Source organism: Symsagittifera roscoffensis, chromosome 5 (assembly GCF_963678635.1).
Source record: "Symsagittifera roscoffensis chromosome 5, txSymRosc1.1, whole genome shotgun sequence".
NCBI lineage: Eukaryota > Metazoa > Xenacoelomorpha > Acoela > Convolutidae > Symsagittifera > Symsagittifera roscoffensis.
Window position 1 is genome coordinate 16,827,388 of NC_087066.1, and position 21,893 is coordinate 16,849,280.

General features: G+C 34.3%; 1 protein-coding gene across 1 annotated transcript in view; it reads left to right on the top strand.

Moving 5' to 3' along the window:
• LOC134845828 (glycine receptor subunit alpha-2-like) overlaps positions 1-21,893 on the top strand; it is a gene marked incomplete in the record, with an annotated part of 45,160 nt that overhangs the window by 15,725 nt on the left and 7,542 nt on the right. Inside the window, 1 exon segment of the mRNA XM_063862915.1 lies at positions 17,638-17,799. Coding sequence (XP_063718985.1) covers positions 17,638-17,799 — 162 coding nt within the window.

Consider the following 21,893-nt stretch of genomic DNA (forward strand, 5'->3'; position numbering starts at 1 on the left):
GTAGTGATGAGTTTAGAAACTTGAAAGAATCTATAAAACGAAGATACTCATAAATGTTTTGTGTTGTTTGATCTTTTCGTGTAATGGTTTTAACCACTACTCCGATAATTAGTGAAATATATTTCTCATCGGTGGATGGAATGACTTGTATTGTACTACGCGAGTCACATTCGTTCAACGCTAGACATATATGATGCATGTCATAATTCTGCAAATTGTGTCCCACGACTGGAATGTAATTTATGTTTCTTCGCGCTAAATTACATTTGTCGTGGGTCCATCCTAGAAATTTTCCCGAAGAGTGACAGTGATCCAGGCACATTTCTTCGCTTTCACTGAAGTTTTCTTGACAAATCCAACAGGTTAAAGTTTCTTCTTTACGCAGTTGGCTGCGATCTCCCAAATAATGTGGTACTTTCCGTTTATAGATGTAAACGTCTCGGGCTAATAGATGTAACTCTTTGATAAAGTTTTCTAAACAATTTTCAGAGCTGTCAAGACTAAAGAAAAATGGTTCTGAGGACTCATGGTCAATAGCAACCATTGAATACCCGGAGGGATCATGTTTTTCTAGAACGCGAGATGAGGAAATTTGTGGGTTGTTCATACATGTTGTAACGGGATTCAGGAACGATTCGAAATCAAAATAAACAACAATAGGTGCATACCAGAGAGCTTGAAAGTTTTTAAATTTATACTTGTGGCAGCCATTTTCAGCTGTTGGCATTATCACTACAGCTGGTTCATGATCTTTACATAATCGCTCATGCGTTTTATGATCAATTTCATTGTAATGAATTTGAAAACAGTTACGACACAACTGCAGGAAACTTCGGAATTTTTGCTTTCGAACTTCACAAACAAATCGGAGCAGGTCTTTTATCAAAACAAAGTGGTGCATTCCGGGTTCATATAACAAAAGCAGATCCATGATAAAATTATCTGAACTTTCAAACTTTGAGACAATCATTGGAATGAGATCTCCTTTTTGATATTGAAACACGTTTACTTGAACGTTATTAAGTCGCTCGAATTGAGGAATCATGTTCAAGCTCATAGGCATAACGAAATCATCAGAAGCCTGATGCGTTCCGGGCTTTGTATAGGTGTGTGGATCTGTCTGTTCAAGTTTAGGATCAACTAACCTACCGACAATTAGATCAGGCTTATATCTAAGATGATAGGCGGCAGTGTAGCATAACAAAAAGCAATTGTGGTCGTTGTGATTACGAATATTAATTAATTGTTGCGAATTTGCTATTTTTGCAGGGAGAGGTATAAACGAAGAGCCTCTGATTGGTAACATTTTTCCGATTTTAATGTAAAGCTCATTTACACGCTGCAGAACCCAGCCGCTACCATGGGCTGAAAAATTCTGGAACACAGCTTCCATTTTTCCAAGCATTTCGAGAAATAATTCATCAGACAAACCGTTTGCATATAAGGGAGTCATCATAGAATTAGCGAAAATTTCAACGCGTTCGTCTTCAGGTTGTTGCACGCTTTGGTCCGAAACAACAGTAGCATGCTTGATTAAAGTAAGTTTAGCCGAAAATTGTACTTTGCAGGGTCCATTACAGGTTCTATCTAATATCAAACTTTGAATCTCATTTTTTTTCAAGGTCATAAATTCGATAAGATCATGTTCAATATTTTGGTTGGGAATAATAAAAGTCATTAACGTATTTTTCATGGCTGATTCATGAACTTCAATTGAAGCGGGAAAGTTATCAATATCGCTTGCTTGTGTGATTGAGCTAGAGGGGTTGCTGAGTGATGTTAGTTGTTGATCCAAAACAGGTAACCCATGCTCTGATTGCATGTGATCCTTGAAATCTTTAAGTTCACAAAAACCAAGCCGACAATACCGACATAAATTGTTAAATTTTGATGATCTGATTCAATATGCTGCTGTAATTTTGATAGCAGTAAAGTGCTAAAATTACAATGGTAGCAAGTAAAAACGGGTAATTCTTTTTCAACAGCGTGAAAGTTTCGTTCATGACGAGATCTATTAGTTTTTATTGTAAAAACTTTGGGACAATAGTTACACTTGAAACCCATTTCGCTCTGGAACTGTTTTAAAGCGAAGCAGGAAAGGGAATGAATCCCAACCAAACACCAAAAGGTTTAAATTACTGCGCTTCGATTCCTTTTTCCCCTTCTCGGTTTGAATTTGAATAGCTTTTCCCGCTTAACTTTGAATTTGAACTCTTTTCCCGCCGAAATTTGAATTACATTTGAATTTCCCGCCATAACTGTCAAACTCAAATTCGATTGGGAGAAACAGACTAATTGTTGTTTGAATTGTTAAAATTACTACAAACGATAAAAATTAATCGAAGCAAACCAAGTTTGAGCTAAATTTTTATCCAAAATGATTTTAGAGCCAAGAGATAAAAGTTTTATTTTTATATTTTATCAATTCAAATTATAAGTTGATAAAATTTTCGAAATTGCGAATAAAAGTTGAGCATGTCACAACACATGATAAATCCTAAATATCCCAATTGTCATAGGGACAGAATACTCTATAAAAATGTCAAAATTTGAATCAAAAACAGTTGAAATGATGAATAAGTAAAACAAAAACTGAAAAACTGTCAGTTTTTTAACTTTCCAGGCGCATTGTTATCAATGATGTCAATCACGGAGCGGTTGCACGGTTCATGTCATCATGAATTTGTCTCAATTGTCTTTCGATATGAAAAAAACTCAGAAAAAATACTTTTCTGTAAAGAAAAATGAGTTTGTTGTTTTAGGGGGGGATTAAGGGGATTAGCGTTTTTCTCGAAGACTATTGAAAAAACATCTACTCCCACAATCTCATTAGTCGTGCCCCTCATTGCACTTTCAAAACAACACTACTTGCTCATAATAAAAAATTGCGTCTTCTGGTTGAAAATCGCATTTTTTCGGAAAAATGAAAAAACGATGAGTCATCAATTAAAAAATTTGATTTTTTTTATTTTTCTCAAATATTTAGCATGATGATGAATACTTGTATTTTTTTTATAAAGATCATTTTTGGAGACAACAGTATCAATGATCATATGGTAACTCCAATTTGAAGAAAAAGAAAAATTATTGCGTTTTTTTTTCCTTTTTGTAATTAAAAAATCAAATTTTTAACTGAAAAACATTAAAAAAATATTTATTTTTAACAAAAAGTTGGTTTTAAACATCTTTTATACTATTTCTTATTATATTCAATTTGTATGATAATTAAATGAATAAACAAATGACAATAAAGGTTTACATCCAAAATTATTTTTTTACAGTTTTTTGACGTTAATTATCTTTTTTTATCAAAAAAACGAAATTGATATTTTTTTATCTTGTTTTCAAAAAATTAGCATAAATATGGATGCTTTTCAATTTTTTTCTCAAGATCAATCATGTAAATAAGAACATCAATGTTAATATGTTAACTCCTATTTGTGAAAAAAATGAAAATTTTACGGACTTTTTTTGTTTTTAATTGAAAAAAAAAAAGTCAATTAATTGAAAAAGAACTGATTATTTTAACTTCAAATTTTAAAGGCTTTTATACTAAATTTTTAATCAGAACACAATCGTGTGATAAATAATGAACAAACATAAGATATAAACTCAAACTCAATTTTAAAGTTAATTTATTATACACAATAAAAACAAACAAAATCAATAAAACTCAACCTCAGTTTCAAAGTTATATAAGGTCCAAATACTCTTGCGCTTTCTCTAGTGTTGTTAGCTTCCGTTTTTTCTTTGATGCAAGGCATAGAGAAGGAGTCAAATTTTCCATATGATTACTCACTGTCGCTTCGGGGGTGCGCGTTGGAGTTGAAGAATCTGGTTCATCAAGCCATGGTGACACTGTAGGAGAAGGATCAGCTTTCGGGGTAACTAATGATGGTGATTCAATCTGTTCCATTCCCCATAAACGATCAAAAAATTCAATTTCTTCAAAGTATTCTAACTGGTTTTCACACATCGGAGTAACATCACAATCGTATTTATACAAAAATTTTTTTACTGGTTTTGATAAAGTTGAAATATCAACCTGAAGAGCAAGAGGCTCGTCAGGATCCGTATATTTACCAGAATTTGTAAGGTAACTCAAATACTTTATATTCAGTTCTTCGTCTTTCTTTGAATTTTTTAAGGAAAGTTTACTGAATAAATGTAAAAAATTTTTGGGAATCATAACGTGATGAGTACAAGTCCACTCATCAGAATTGAAATTTTTTTCTTCGTTAATTATTGCTACAAAATTACCGTGAACGGTTTCATAAAAAATGGTTCTTTCGTGATTGGAATATCCGGCAATAATATAACAAGGCATTTTTGAAGAAAAGTTGGAAGAAAAGGACAAACGTAACGCGGAGAGAAATGAAACTGAAATGAATTGTGAAAACGCCTCAAGAGATTAAAATAGGGATTGGTTCTTCTAAAATTAGAAATTTCAAGACCTCCTATGTAGTTTTTGATCAGTTTATTAAGGGAGGGCGTGTAAAATATTTATGTTACCTTGCGTGGTATTCTATGTTTATCTAAATTGCATTCAAACAAATAGCTTGTATCGAAAATAACGTTTAAACATTGTGACCTTTAACACCCATTAAAATTCTTATCAGTTGTACATGCACAAAATACTTATCCATTTGAACCAAATTGCAATCCAATATCTTTGCGATATAAAGTACATGTGTATATAAATTAAAATAGATACAACGCTTTCTTTTGCAGACATATACATTCAATCGAAACCATTCATTTCTTTCCATTCAGTTTTGAATCAAGTTACTTTGAAAATTTACTCGTTACAATGAATAAAACCAAAACAAGCACCACAGCAAATGCAGATAACGATTTTGGCGATTGCTATTTTGATATTTCGGAAAACAGTAAAAGATTAGTGCGTGCTACATTGAAAACATATGACCAAACTGGAACTTATGTATTCCTGAAAGTTTTAAAAAAAGCAACTGAAGGCGCTGAATTTGAATGTGTACAAAGACTTTCCTTAAGCAGCGAAGAATTTTCAAAATTACTAAAGTCGGGAAAGTCAATCCGAGCGCAAACAAGTGAAATTTCTGATACTGTTGAAAACAAAGACAAACCACAGTCTAACTGTAAACGAGCCAGGAAATCTCAACTTTCCTCAAACACAAACGATTTCAAGCACGACTCGAATTAATTTTCTTTTACAAAATGGCAGAAGCTATGTTCGAAGTTGTGTTACCTGATTATTTCAAAAAATTTTAACCAAATTTCAAATTTGTTATCACTCAAAAAATTCCTAATTTATCTACTTTTAAAAATTATGCTTTTGGAAGCCACTTCAAATCTGAATATTGCCCTTTTTCAGTCGAGAAGGAAAAAAAAACTCATTACCATATATTGATTCAAGTAGATTCAGAGGAACAATTAAACCAATTTTTTCCTTCCCAAAAATGTTTCAGTGTTCCTTGTATTTTCACTTGCTTCAAATACTTAGTTTCTCCTGCTAAAGATGTCAAAGGAAACGGTGAGTTATTTGACAAGCTTAAACTAGCTCTCACTTATTCAGCACAACCTGTTGCAGCCAATCCCGATCTGTTAGATTTCACTGCAATCAAAAAACGTTTACCCAATTTATTGTTTTCTGCAACATCATCTAACAAACAAACTTCACCAAATCAAAACGTTTGCAAGAATTCTCTGGCCGTTGGGTGACAGAAACGAATTGATAATACAGTTACGCATGCTGCATCGTCGACGTCAAACAAATCCGTAAGAGTTTCGACTTCAGTTTCAAAGAAACATACAGAAAGCAGACATGTTCAAACAGATGAGATGAATACAGAAACTTTGAAAAGATTTGAAAGTTTAATTAATGGACCCCATTCTGCCGCATTTTGTAAAATAATGGATATTTTGACAAGTGGATATGGAAAACTTGATGTAGATACTGATGTGCTATTTGTGAAATTTATTGTTGAAGAGAAAGTTAATTTTTAATTGATACTTTTCATTATTCCTTTTTTATTATATTGAGTTCAGTAAACATGATTTCAACTTTCGATTTAAAACTCATTCATGAAATTTTTATAGACTTAAAATCACAATATCCAGACAAATCAGTCAGATTTCAGTATTTTTTAGCCACTTGTTTGTATTTGGATGCTGATATTAATTTGGATTTTGTTTTGAAAAACAGACCATATGGTGGTTTAATTGGAATAGACAATTCGTCGCTCGACAAACACTTGAAACATTTCAAATTTCTTAGAATACATGCTATTTTGCATGACGCAGCAGGATATTTGCAAGAAAAAAATCATATCGGTCCTGGGTACACATATGTTTTGCCTTGTCCAATAAAAAACTGTTACCTGGGTCACGTGACAGGTATTGCGTTTTGCTTATTTCTTAAAACATTCAAACCAAAGTTATTTCGTTTGTTGGAATGTTGAGTGAAAGTCATGTTAACCCAAAGAAAGAAAACTAAAAATCTGTTTTTCAACCATCTCATTATTTTAGATATTGAAGGATTTAAATGTGGCAAGAAACCTTTGATCATAAAGGAACTTTCCGTTTGCTCTGCTAATACAATTGATACAATTCATTTTCTGCCACCAGTTCAATTCAACAATTTATCAAAAGAAGAGAAAAAAGCTTATAATTGGGTATCTAAATTTCTACACGGGCTCCGTTGGGACGAAGGTGAATACCCTTACTCATATTTGGATCAAATCAAACTTCACCAAATCAAAACGTTTGCAAGAATTCTCCGGCCGTTGGGGGACAGAAACGAATTGATAATACAGTTACGCATGCTGCATCGTCGACGTCAAACAAATCCGTAAGAGTTTCGACTTCAGTTTCAAAGAAACATACAGAAAGCAGACATGTTCAAACAGATGAGATGAATACAGAAACTTTGAAAAGATTTGAAAGTTTAATTAATGGACCCCATTCTGCCGCATTTTGTAAAATAATGGATATTTTGACAAGTGGATATGGAAAACTTGATGTAGATACTGATGTGCTATTTGTGAAATTTATTGTTGAAGAGAAAGTTAATTTTTAATTGATACTTTTCATTATTCCTTTTTTATTATATTGAGTTCAGTAAACATGATTTCAACTTTCGATTTAAAACTCATTCATGAAATTTTTATAGACTTAAAATCACAATATCCAGACAAATCAGTCAGATTTCAGTATTTTTTAGCCACTTGTTTGTATTTGGATGCTGATATTAATTTGGATTTTGTTTTGAAAAACAGACCATATGGTGGTTTAATTGGAATAGACAATTCGTCGCTCGACAAACACTTGAAACATTTCAAATTTCTTAGAATACATGCTATTTTGCATGACGCAGCAGGATATTTGCAAGAAAAAAATCATATCGGTCCTGGGTACACATATGTTTTGCCTTGTCCAATAAAAAACTGTTACCTGGGTCACGTGACAGGTATTGCGTTTTGCTTATTTCTTAAAACATTCAAACCAAAGTTATTTCGTTTGTTGGAATGTTGAGTGAAAGTCATGTTAACCCAAAGAAAGAAAACTAAAAATCTGTTTTTCAACCATCTCATTATTTTAGATATTGAAGGATTTAAATGTGGCAAGAAACCTTTGATCATAAAGACACTTTCCGTTTGCTCTGCTAATACAATTGATACAATTCATTTTCTGCCACCAGTTCAATTCAACAATTTATCAAGAGAAGAGAAAAAAGCTTATAATTGGGTATCTAAATTTCTACACGGGCTCCGTTGGGACGAAGGTGAATACCCTTACTCATATTAGGATCAAATTTTTGACAGCATTCGTTTGAGGAACCCAAATTCCCATTTTTTTGCTAAAGGTACACAAAAATCTGTTTTATTAGCTGAATACTTGAAATTACCCGTGACCAATTTGGAAGATATTGGCTGCCCAAAGATTGAACAGTTATTGGGTCAAGAAAAACATATTTGCAAACGACATTCTCATTTACTTCCCTGGCATCAATTATTAAAGCATTGTACCCGTAGAAAATCTAAAGTTTTTTTCGATTGGTTACAAAATGAACTGTCCAATGATGCAAACAACCTTATCTCCAAATTTGGTGGTTTACGCTTCAATGACTAATCAGAGTCCTGAAAACAGTTTAACACCAAGAATTAAAGTTACTCTTACGCGGACAGGCATATTAGATTGTCGAGGAAAACCTCTCCTGCAAAAACTCGAACAAATTACACTGAACGATATCGAAATCGATAATTTACGGAAATTTTTTACAGTTCTTGACTACTTTCACCTGTACAATGTCCAGACTCCAGGAACTTCGCCAGTCAATTCCGTTGTTCAATCTCAACCTGGAAGGGCTCCAACCTCAGCTGGAGAGAAAAGACAAATCCATTTGCATGACCATCAGCTTCCAGCTGAACTGAAAGAATTAGTCAAAACTGATAACGTTGAGGAAATACATTTAGGTCAAGCCACTATCAGAGTTGCTGCTCATTTTGTTGTAAAGTTCAAATCTAATTGTAACCATGACAAATTCACAAAATATGAGTTTTTCTTCATTGAACGAGGAGTTGATTTGCCTGTTGAACCGAAATGACGAATCACATATATATGCCAAGTTTTGTGAATCATAATAAATATACTTATTGCTTGTTTTCATTTTCTTTTGATCTTGTGTGATTACTAGTTGCTAACATGTCGTGTTTGGAAATTCAAAATTTCAAAAAAATATTTTTGCCAAAAGAAAACACACAAAATGTGAGTTTAACAGGTGAGAATTTACCAAAAGAGTTATTAGACGAAATCAGTACCGGAAACGTAGAAAAAATTGTTCGGATACTTCTGACAGACAAAAACATAGCAAGATATATAATAAAATACAAACCAAACGGCAATAGATCAGAGAGAAAAAAAGGCGATTGGTATGCAGTTGTAACTATCCACCTTGATACAAATAAGCAAAAAAAGTCTTCCAGTAAACATGGAAATTGAAGAAACCACCACTGTCGAGAACAATGATTGCGACTTTGTAGACATTGGTGGTGCCAAACAGTCTTTATCTCACGAAAACAGATCTTGGAAATTTTGTAATTCTGTTTCTCTTCCGTCTGCAGAAGTTGTCTTTTTCACACAAGTCTGTTTCATTTTCATTTTGCTCTCTTTATCGATTTCAAAACTGTCTTTTTACAACCTTAGTTGTGATGAGACTGCCATTTGGCTTTCAATACTATCCAGTACAGTTGGTTACATGTTACCCAATCCCAAGTTATAATAATGAATAAGATCATTTCAACAAAAGATCGTCTGTTTATGTCCGTTTCAGGTCCCTCGGGATCTGGCAAAACTGATTTAATTTTTCAAATGCTTCTCAAAGGTACATTCTATCCATCGTATAACAAGATATTTTATTTTTATCTTCACGATCAACCCAAATACCGTTCCTTTGTTTCTCACAACAAATTTGATATTGAATTTATAAAATTGTCCAGCTTTGAAATTGTTAATAACTTACGGGATTGTATGATTGTCTTTGATGATACCTGTGAAGAAATTTTTAATGAAAAAGATTTTGTTAAATTAGCTACAGCAGGTCGACATAAAAATGTTCATGTTATTTATGTCAAGCACAATTTATTTCAGCAAAGTAAGCAATCACGTACAATGGATTTGAATACAACTCACTTAATTTTGTTCAAATCACCACGAGACATTCAACAAATTGATTATTTAGGCAGACAGTTGAATAATGCAAAATTCCTCCGTCATGCGTATCAGTTAGCAACGAAAGAAGATTTCGGTCATCTGTTGATAGACTTGGATCCCAAAACTTCAGAATGTCTTCGTTATTCGTCAAACATAGTTCCACCATCACCAACCATTTTCTATTTGCCATCCTCAAAAGCAGTTATCACATCTCTTGAAAATGAAAGAGAAAGAATTATGTATATTGAAGCAAATGCTCAATAGTCGCCATTGTAGATCAATTTTGACAGGAGCTGATTCAAACTTTATTAGATTTCTTTGCGATTGTTTTGTAAATGTTTTTCTGGGACATGTTCCAGCTAACAAGAGTTTCATCGAGAGTAAGAAAATACCATTTGGAAAAATTGTTGACCCTAAGTTTAGTATCCGAGAAAAACGAAAAGTTTTGGCAAACAATATTTCACTGGTTAAATCAATCGGAGAATCGTGTTACATTTACCTGAAAAACTAGAACCTTAAGCATGTATGCTGAAGAATTCATCCTCATTCCTCGAAAAACATATGCTCCAGATGAAAAAACTGCACCACAATCTCAAATCCTTCATAATCCATTAATTAACGACAAATCATCTCAACTCAATTACATACAACGATTTCGAGAACGAAATATCAGCCGTGACTCTCCACCACCATTAAACCCAACATCTCCTATTCCTTTATCCCCTAGTAATGTAGTACCAAATCTTCGAAAAAGAAATTTATCTGCACTTACTAATTTAAGTGGTGATGGTGATGATGAAACAGAAGAAAATATTGAATCATACAATTCTCAGCAGCAGACAAGTTCAAAGAGATTAGAAAAAAAGGATGAAAAAAGTTATGGAAAAACCGCTGAAGTGTTTCGAAAGGTTATGGAATCCATTCAAGAGCTATTGGAAGCTAATAAATTGGAAAGGGCAAACATAGTGCTGAAGCAGTTGTTCAAAGTTGAATCCTTGACATTAGACGTTGACGGATATGTTCTAATTCAAGGAAAACCAACACTCGTTAAAATTGAATCCTTTTTGTACGATACACAGCAAAACACAAAAAAACTTGAGGGTGTTTTTTATCCTCAAATTTTTAAAGAACTGATTCTTGATCCTAGCTTAGTGTCTAACACTTATGCCAAACAGATTCTCCGCTCGCTTAAGAGCGAAGCAGCTAAGCCCTCAACTTCTTCCTCCTTCGTCTCCGACAAGCCGACAACTGAGGACTCGAAGAGATCGAAACCCTCCTCTTCGAAGACTCGATCGACAACTTTCAAACCCAAAACCAAGCAATCCGACAAAAGAAAAACCCAGAAAAAAGAATTTTTCCCCAACACCAACGACGACGATGACGACGATGATAAAAACTATGAAAGCAGTAAAGAATCGTTTGCGACGACGTCAACAAAAGAATGGAAATCCTACTATCAGTGAAGAAAAGAAACTCAAATTACTCTACACGAAAGGTCCAGCTGCATTTGGTAGCGTTAAAAATTTAACAACTGCTAGTCAACTCTCACCAAAAAAAGTTAAAATTTTCTGAGATCTCAATCATCACATACAAAGTATGGATTGTTTCGTAAAACATATCCTCGGCTAAAAGTGATTGTTAACGATATCAACGAAATTTGGTCTCTTGACTTGGCTTATGTTGATAAATTGGCTAAATATAACCGAGGGGTACGATATTTATTAGTTGCTGTCGATTGTCTCTCTCGCTACTTACGAGTGGAACCCCTGAAGACCAAATATGCTAAAGAAACAACCGAAGCTTTCAAAAAAATGATCAAAACAAAACAACCAAAAAAAGTTTGGGTTGACAAAGGCACCGAGTTTAAAGGAGAGTTCGAAAAGTTATGTACTAAACGAGAAATCATCAAATACAATACTCACAGTGAAAAAAAATCAGCGTTTGCCGAAAGAAACATTCGATCGCTGAAAAGTATTATCTACAAATACTTGGAGTTTGAATGGACTTACAGTTATATTGAAAAATTACAAAGTTTTGTTCAAACGATTAACTCACGCGTTAATAGAGTAACAAAATTGGCTCCAAACAAGGTCACAAGAAAACATGTACCTGCTTTAGTTTCATTAATTGCAAACAGTTCATCGAAGTTGGTACAGAAACCAAAATTTTATGTTGGTGACTATGTGCGAATAGCGAAGACTGACTTGCCTTTTAGAAAAGGTTACAAGCAGATTTTTACAGACGAAGTTTTTGAAATAGTTGCCATTCCTACTGTAAACCCTCCAACATACAGTCTCATTGATGCGGAAAAGGAAGAAATCAGCGGAAAATTTTATGAAAAAGAACTTAGTTTAATTGGAAACAAAGCTGATTATAACGAAAATGGGCAGTGATGAGTTTACTGTACATTTGATTTCAACAGCATCAATGGATTTTTTCCCAGACAACACTTTGGCCAGTTTTAGAATTTTTTGTAAAGAAGAAATAGCTTTAGACGGAGATTGGAGAGTTGCTCTCTCAGAAATAATTTTCCCCACAAAATTAAACAATGTTACTGATGAGGAATTTACGTACTTCAGAGCATCCGAAGTAGTAGCCAGTAAATCCAACGCTGGCAATCGGAATACAATTTCCAGACCCTACTATGGCGAAAAAGTTTTTATCAAATCAGGAGAGTACACTTTTATAGAACAATTGATTAATGAGATAAAAACAAAACTCAAAGACAAAATTCATTTTGATGCGAGTCCTCAAGAAATCACGAATAGCATGAGCATTTGGATGAACGCAAATGAAGGAATCTCATTCCCAAGTCCCCAAATACCCAGTCTGTTAGGCTACAATGCAAAGCTTGATGAGAACGGTGAATATCACATTGGTTACAAAATGATACCCTCCTTCGATGCATCTTATGAGGGAAACGAACTGTACGAATCTCATTTCCCATATGACTTATCAAGTGGGACAAGTCTAATTTTTGTCTATATTGACATTATTCAATACCAAACTGTTGGTGATGCAAAGGCTCCATTGTTACGCGTCATTGATTCAAATAGACGCATCAAAAACGGTAGTGCCTGCAGCATTGAACCTAATCATCGAAAAAACTTCACTAATTTAGACTACAAAAAATTATTCACTTCATCTGTACAATCAATATCGGTACAGTTGCGCACAGAAACTGGAAGACTAGTGCCCTTTGCAGGAACTGGTAAAGTTGTGTTGACTCTAAAATTCAAGCGCTTTGATTGAAAACCAATGGAACAATATTATGCAAAGCAAGCTTCACTTCCTCATTTCTCTGGACACTACCGACAACGCGGCAGTGGATTTGGCGCTTTGGCTGCTGGTATTGGTCGTGTTGCTATACCGTTTGCACGACGGGTTATTCTACCGGCTGCGAAAAAACTGGGCAGAGAACTTTTGATGAGTGCAGCGCCAGAACTAATTGATGTCGCTATGAAAAAGAAGTCTCCTAAACAAGCATTGAAAAACACTGTCACAAAAACTGCAAGAAAACAACTCGGTGGTGGTAGACGACGTCGTCGAAAGACACCAATGAATGGATTACGAAGAAGAAGGTCAGTAGGGGCTCGAAAAAGAAAAACAACCATTCGAAGAAAAACCAGACCAGTGAGAAGTCGAGCAGATTTTTTCTCGAACATCAAAAATGATCGCTAATTTGTTACCCAATGAAGCTACCCATAGCTCTCTGGATTTGTTTGAAAAACAACCTCTTTTGATTACTTTTGAAAACGCTTTTGATCAAAAAATTGGACCTGTCTATTCACCCAATGGACCAATGCTTGAATTTGAAATCACCGGTGACCGTAATAATTTTGTTGACCTGCAAAAAATTTATTTGGAAATACGATGCAAAGCAACGCAATCAAATGGAGCTGATCTGCGATACGACAACACTGATCCTACTGTGTCTGATTCACCGTTCCTCGTAAACAACTCCCTGTATTCCCTTTTCTCTGACTGTACCCTCTCTGCTAATGGACTCAAAATTTCAAATGCCAATAGTAATTTTGCGCATAAAAGCTTTATTGGAACAGAATTTTCTAACAGCAAAGGAGCCAAGGATTCATGGCTTAAGTGTCAGGGATATCGTTTTGAAAACAATCCCGCTGCAATAGATGCAGCTGATTTCACATCTCAACGAGAACTGGTCCGTGAATCGAGGGAAATTTGGTTCTATGGACCCGCTGGAGTTGATTTTTTCACATGTGACAAACATTTGTTGAGCGGTGTTACCCTCAGACTTTCTTACAGACGTTCTCATGAAGACTTTCTCATTATATCGGAAGATGCTGCCAAGCATTACAAGCTGCAAATACTCGAAGCGAACCTATATGTTAGAAAAATGACTGTGACCGACCATGTGCTCTCTGCCATTGAATCAACTTTGCTCAAAACTCCTGCGAACTACCCATATCAAGAAGAAATTACAAAAACATTTCTTGCAACAGCTGGTCAGCGCAGCTGGCAACAGGAAGACATTTTTGCTCGTGAACCGGTGAGACAAATTATAATAGCATTGAACACAAATAATGCATTTCTAGGAACAAACCGAACGAATCCTTTTCATTATCAAAAGTTTGGATTGGAGCAAGTTACCTTGAGACGGAACGGTTTACCAATAGCAAGTACACCAATCAGTACACAAGATCATAAACGTCTCTTCTTCAACACACTATCAGCGCTAGGTTTGTTGCACTGCGGGCTGGGAATCACTCTGGATAACTACCAACAGCACTTTATTATGTGTTTTGATCTCACTAGCACACAGCAGGCAGCTCATGACTTCTTGCATCCAGAACTTACTAACTGCTCAGTTTCACTCGATCTTCAATTCTCAAACGCGTTGACAGCAAACCTTGAAATTTTTGTTTGGGGTATACGCTCATCCAATGTATTTATTACCTCCGACCGCAAAGTTACAAAGAACGTCCTTCCAATTTCGACCGTCTAAAAATGGATAAAATTCAGTTGCAGGATCTCATTCAGAACTGTAAACATCTGAAATATAAGTTTCTTGGAGTATTTGCAGCGGACAATTTTCCACCTCACATCCAAAACAATATCTTTATGATTGTGAACACTTCAAAATCAGATTCTCCGGGGACACATTGGATTGTGATATGCAACAGAAGAAATGTTTTATACTTCGCTGATCCTCTCGGTCTTCCTCTCTGGCAGTACACCAATCTGTATAAACGATTGAACGAGAATTTTCATCAAGTGACTGAAGTAATGACAAATTATCCCATGCAAGACTCAAACTCTACCATGTGCGGTTCTTTTTGCATTTATATTGCACATTTGATTTATGATAAAAACTTTAATGGTGATGCTTCTGATTTTGCTTACATAAATGATCATGTTTTGAAACGTTTTCTAACTCACATGCTTTCTCATTAACTAACTATTTTATATGGCTGTTTTGTACACTTTTCAATTTCATTTTAAACATTACATTTTTTAGTAATTGACATTTTTACCCAATTTTTAACTGAATAGCAGTAATCCGAGAAGTTAGATTACTATAGAAAAAATACAAAATCGATCTATGGGGGGATATCACCATACCAGCTACTGTTGCCTCCTTTCTGTACAATTTCCGGACGGGTTTCGAAACGCCCCCTTTCGGCTGAGAGTCGAGCGCCATGCGTTTTCCTCTACTCGGACCCCAAGAAATTTTGTTCCACTTCAATTTTATAGTAACAAGTTAGGTACAAGTTTTGATAATATTTCTGGGCACTTTTGGCTTTCATCAGTGTTCTTTTCAAGATCTTAACCCACTACAACTTATTAGCTCTTTCAACCTTTCTATAAAATCAAAGCTTTTGTCATAGATTTCAGACGTTTATTTTTCAGTCTTCTGTAGACACGGAAAATGGAAATGTCGAAATTTTCAAGCCAATTTCATTATTTTAGAGTTTTCAGTGTTGCAAAATTTTTCTTTGTTTTTTACTTTCATTTGGCTTAAAAAAACTTTTCATTCTTATTTCGGTCAAATTGATCATTAGCTTTTACCTAAATAGAGGTGGCGGCCGCCGCAATTGAAGAATTTTCCTTTCTTTGAGATTCAGCAATAAAACATGCATTTTTGAAGGAAATCGTTCACCGCAGCCAACAGTTAAGCTACGCTGCCAAAATCTGGTGCTTTCCTATTACATATAATAGGTATATAACGTCCTTTTACATGTAAACAAGCCAATACCCCCAAACTTTAGAAGGGAAAATATAAACCGACCAAAACTTAATTCCATTCCCGTTTCCACAACGTTCAGTGGGAATACTCAATAATTTACCGAAGTTTTACATAGGGATCATTAAGTATAAAAATTATACATTGGGATCATTAGGTATAAATATTTTACATAGGGATCATTAGGTATAAATATTTTACATAGGGATCATTAGGTATAAATATTTTACATAGGGATCATTTGCTATGAAAATTATACATAGGGATCATTAGGTATAAATATTTTACATAGGGATCATTAGGTATAAATATTTACATAGGGATCATTAGGTATAATCTATACCCAATGATCCCTGTAGGGATCACCCCCCCCCCCCCCGATTCCAGTGTCGTATATCTATACTACTATATATTTGCTTCAAAAGTTTTCTATCCAGTTAAGAAGCCATTGTTGGGCAAGGGTTAGACTCGATTTTCAACTGTTTAATTTTTAGACGCAATCATCTATCGGTCTCCTTTATAATCAGTTAAAGTTAGCAATAATTTTTTTACTGCCCCTGATTGCTAATTTCTTTACTTTTCGATTGCCAGGAACGTACTCAACTAAATTACAAACTGTTGAAGCTGTTTTTGCTGATTTCAAATATAAAAAAATGCTCGTATCAGGACAAAACCCTGAAAGTTCCGACTGCCTTTTAAAGTCTCTGGAACAGTAGTATCCAGGAAAAAAAAATTTAATAAAAACGAAAAAAAAAATAAAATTTGAGATCATCCCCCACACGCCATATAAAGCTCAAAGTGATATATTTTGCTCCTAGATCAAATCAATTAATGCAAATAAGCTTCCTTCAACCAATTTGGAACAATTTCTAAGACGGATGAAATCTCCGCTTGCGCGTTAATAGCAAGCAATATATCGCGCGTTAATGGTCCCAAATCGGCCAAAACTTCAACGTTACGAAAAATTATCACAGGTGAAATATCTTTTTAAATTTAGGATCAGGACAACAATAACTTTTGAATAATATAAAAATTTCCGTCAATTTTGGCCAGTTTGAAAGTCGAAATATGTCTGAAAAAAAAACGCACCGCGAGCACAGCTATTTCGTTACTTTTGTTACGAAAGTCGAAACAACAAGACTGCTCGTATCAGGGCGAATGTTCCGACTGCTCTTAGGGTCTATGGAGCAGTTATAACATGAAAAAAGTGAAAAAAAAAATGAAGAAAATATGTTTTCAAGTTTGAGACTTTTTGCCCGCACGCCATGTAAAATACGCCCGCACGCCATGTAATGTGATAGATTTCGCTCCTTGTAACAAATCAATTATGATAAATAAGCTGCCTTCAATCAGTTTGGAATGATTTCTAAGAGGGATTAAATCTCCGCTTACGCGTTAATCGCGCGAAATATATCGAGTTAATTGTCCCAAATTGGCCAAAATGGCAAGTTTTAAACCCCCATAAGATTATGAAAAAACAATCACAATTGAAATATCTTTTCAAGTTTGACTTCAGGACAACAATATTTTTTGAATGATATTTAAAAATTCCGTCAAAAATGGCTAGTTAAAAAGTCGAAATTTGTCTGACGAAAAAAACCCACCCGAGCGCAAATAATTCGTTTCTTTCGTTACGAAACTTGGAATAATAAAACAATCATTAATGGTTATTTTTGCGTTTAGATGGCGACAGCGTTTACACATACTTTCAATCTGTTTTGTTTTTGTAGGCTTCCTGGAAAGACAGTAGACTGGAGAGCACATGGCTTATGATTCACGAAAATATCCACGGCTCCAACCACAGCGAATGTTCCGAGGATATGTGCGACAATCGCATAACTATGGGACGAGATTTCGCAGATGTTATATGGAAGCCCGATTTCTACTTTCAGGTAATTTCGCAGATGTTATATGGAAGCCCGATTTCTACTTTCAGGTACTTTCAGGAAAATTCAAAAAAAAATTGTAAGCGAACTCAGAAACAGTTTCATGGCAATTTAAGTAGTAGTATTGGTTTTCAGGCGGAAAATTCTCCATGAAAGACAAGAACATAAAAAACGAGCGGAAAACTTCCAGTTTTCCAAAAAAGTAATTTTTTGGCTCATCAGTTAAACAATTCCGCTCAAAAATGGCCCTGACAATTTTCGGAATGTGTGAAAAAAAGGCAATTTTTTCTTTTCACTTTTTTCGCTTTCCGATTAATGAAATCTTTTCACCAACGCCTCCCGGCTTTTAGAAAACTCTGACATTGCCATGCATTAATTGTGACAATTTCTATCTACCAATGGTCCATTTTCCTAACTTCAGCTTTGATGGCTTTTTCTGTTCCCTAGAATCATATGTGTGACTCGTCTATACAACGTTGCCTTGGGTTAATTTGTCCCTAAAGTGGAACTCTGTAACATTGTTTTGCCACTTGAACAACTTGAGGAACTTTTTAAAGGCATTTTTTGAAACTTTAGATTACCAAGTCTAATATTTTACGTTTATCAAATAAGAAATTCAACTAAGCAAAATTACGAGGCCAATCTGGGTACTTTGTAAACTGTAAGCGGATTCCGCAACAGGCCGAAAACTGAATTCTCGCAGAATCCGCGACATTGCTAGTTGTCTAAAATCTTCTGGCTTCCATAACCAATATTTAAAACACTGGGTTACTCAAACTTGCTCCAAAAACAGGCAAAATTTCGGAATCCGCAGCAAAATTTACGGAATCTTAAACAACTTGTGGAATCCAATAACAAATATAGATTCAATAGATTATAAACTACATTTTGCGGAATCTGCTTGCACTTGCTATATTCATTTGATTACTGAATCCGCAACAAAACTGATATGCCGATAACATTTTCATTACAAGTAGTTGTGCAGGGAATCCATGAAAAATTGGTTATTGGAAAGAACATACATCAAGGAACGTTTAAAGATTTGTCTCTGGATTCCAATCATCTGCAAATACAGAATTTTGAGTTAATTAGGTAAATTTGCATACTGCTTATTGCATTTTTGCAGCCTTGTAAGTTTTGTGGTTAAAAAATTTGACTCAATGCCCATAGGTACGGGTTTCATTCCCACTGGGAGCATTTATTTGTTTTGAGAAGACTTGTGAAAAGTTGGAAAGCAAATCTGCGAACTATTGTTAAAATCACTGGTCACTGTTTTGACCTACTACTTAATTTGATAAGATTTTTTATTCCGAGAAATTCGTTATTTGACGACAGATGATTTGTTTTTTGACTCATTCCTCACCCACAACTCATAGTTCTGCCGAGGAATACATTATTATTCTTTTTATAAGTTTTTTGTTCATCTCAACCCATTCATAGGTAGATAATGAGGTAGAAATTGAATCTAAATAATCTTTGAAATAGTATTTGCGGATTCCGGAACGTATTTTGGAATCCAAAAACAAATATATAATCCTTATATTACAAACATTTTTTTGCGGAATCCGCTTTTACATGATGAAACCTGCTACAGTTTGCGGAATCTGCTTACACTAGCGCAATCGAGACCAACCAGCTATATTCGCTTTTTGCGATATTCGCGACAAAACTAATGTGCCGACAAAATTTACATTACAGGTATTTGTGAACGGAATCCATTTATTTTTTTGGACCATGTTTAAAGACTTGTGTCTGGATTCCAGTGACGTGCAAACACAGAATTATGCATTTTTGCAGCCTGATAAGGCTTGTGTTAACTCAGTTGACCCATTTGCTCAGGTTTGAGAAAGTTTGTTTCTTAACAGATGAACATGATTTGACTCATTCATCACAACTCATAAACTTTTTCATTGTACGGATTTTTGAAGTTGAGGTTGAGCTCTACATAAGTTTGGCTACAAAAAACTGAAAGAAAGAAAGAAAATGTCCTGCTAAATTCATGGCAATTGCTTCAAGAGGAATATATTATCATTCTTTTTATGTGTTCTTTTTAATGATCTCAACCCACTCATAGGTAGATAATGAGGTAGAAATTGAATCTAAATTACTTTTTATCAACGGCAATAAACCCCTATAACATCAAATGCAGAATAGATGCAGGGTAGAAAACTGTTTTTGAGCGGCGAGAGCGGTGTAAGTCATTTGACTCGATGGCCGTGGAGAAAAAAAGGTACTTAAAAAACTCAAAACAAAGTGTCTGACTAACTTTTTTGTCACCATATAAAAAAAATGGAGGACTAAAAATTGAATGGAAGTTTTGTTGTGGATGTGCGCTTGCAGAGCTTGAATAATTATGACAGGAAAGCAAAAAGCTGCATTTTTTTCAATCATGGCTTTATTTTGAGTCGCCATTTTTATATGTACTGTTATTTTCTGAATACATAATTGTTACAAAAAAATTTTCAACGAATAAACCGGATAAAACATATCATTTGATTGCAAACAATTTTTAAATTATGCTTCACATAATTTAAAAATCTGGAAATTCACTTGTCTACTTTGCCAGAAGTCAAAAAAACGTTCGTTATCGACTGTTTTTATTGTGAACAAATATTCCAAAACTTGAATAAACTTAATGGATAAGTAACAGCTAAGTGTGTTATAAAAGAGGGAGAAGACAGTTTTCTACTGTTGCAATTGAAAAGACTTTATCTGTTTCGTACTCACAGACTTAGTTTGAAACGTCGAATTCCGTTTTCTTCGAAAGTCGGAAAAATAACAAAACTGATCGTGTCGGCAATTATAAGTCGAGAAAAATATCAATCCGATTACATGTTTTCCGTCATTTTCTTCAAAATGGTCGGGACAAAAAAACCAAATGGTGGTTTCTGTTAACTTCTTATGCCAGTAAAGTTAATTGGCATATTACTTTTGTTAACTATAAAAATTCAAGCAATTAGACTATTTTGACAGTGGAATTGAAAATTATTTGAGATAATTGATTTTTTACTGCAGGCTGAATTTTGTAATAAAGAAAAATTTATGAATAATTAATCCACACATTCACACTTCGAAAAACCAAACTGCAAGTACGAAATAAGCAAAAAAAAACGAGTCATTCAAAAAAGAATCTGTATGGCAATAGTTGTTTCCAATTAACATTTCCCTTATGATGACCTATTTTGCAATAGAAAAAAAAAAATTGTTGTTCAGCCCAGCATGATTAATTTGAATTGCTAAACTGCCTTCAGACTTACTTTTTGTGGTGACAAAACTTCGATATGAACAAGTTTTCCATACAACAAAACTGCTCGTAGCCAGGCAAAACCTCGACTGTTCCGATTGCATTTGAATTTAATAAATTTTAATTTAATTCAATAACTTTGAAAAAAATGAAAAAATTCCAAGATTTTTTGGAAGTTTTGTTTTAAATCCTTCCCCACACGTTATGTAAAGTACAAGGTGTTATAATTTACAAATTAGGCAATAATTATGCCTCAACCCAATTTGGAACGAGTTCTAAGGCCGATATAAAGTCTCCGCTTACGCGTTAATATCGCGTGTTAATTGTCTCAAATTGACCAAACTGGCAATCTTTAAACCCTCATATTTTTACAAAAATTGATCACAAGTGAAATATCTTCTTAGTTTTGAGATCAAGTCAGCAATTTCTTTCAAATGAAATTTAAAAATTTTGTCAAACATTGCTGGCTAAAAAGTCGAATTTTTGTCCGGAGAAAAAAAGTTGAAACAGCAAGTGAAATCATCAAAAAAAAATGGCTTCCGATACATGCTGTTTTAATTTCAACTACATTTGCAAAAAAAAGAGAAGCTTATTGCTAATCAAACACTCATCCTCGTTTGAAAACAACAAACTTCAGTTGCCATAAACAATCTGGATATTTTATCTGGGAACTTGTGAAAAATAATATATTTGATTTTGATAACAATTTTTTATGAGTCATTTATTTTTCCAAAAAACCTCTGAAATATTGTTTAGGCACACTGCAAAATTTGACACATCTTTTTTGTTCTAAGTTTCTGATAAGAAGAAAAGTATTACAAATACAGTATTTGTTCATTGACTCAACAGTTAAACC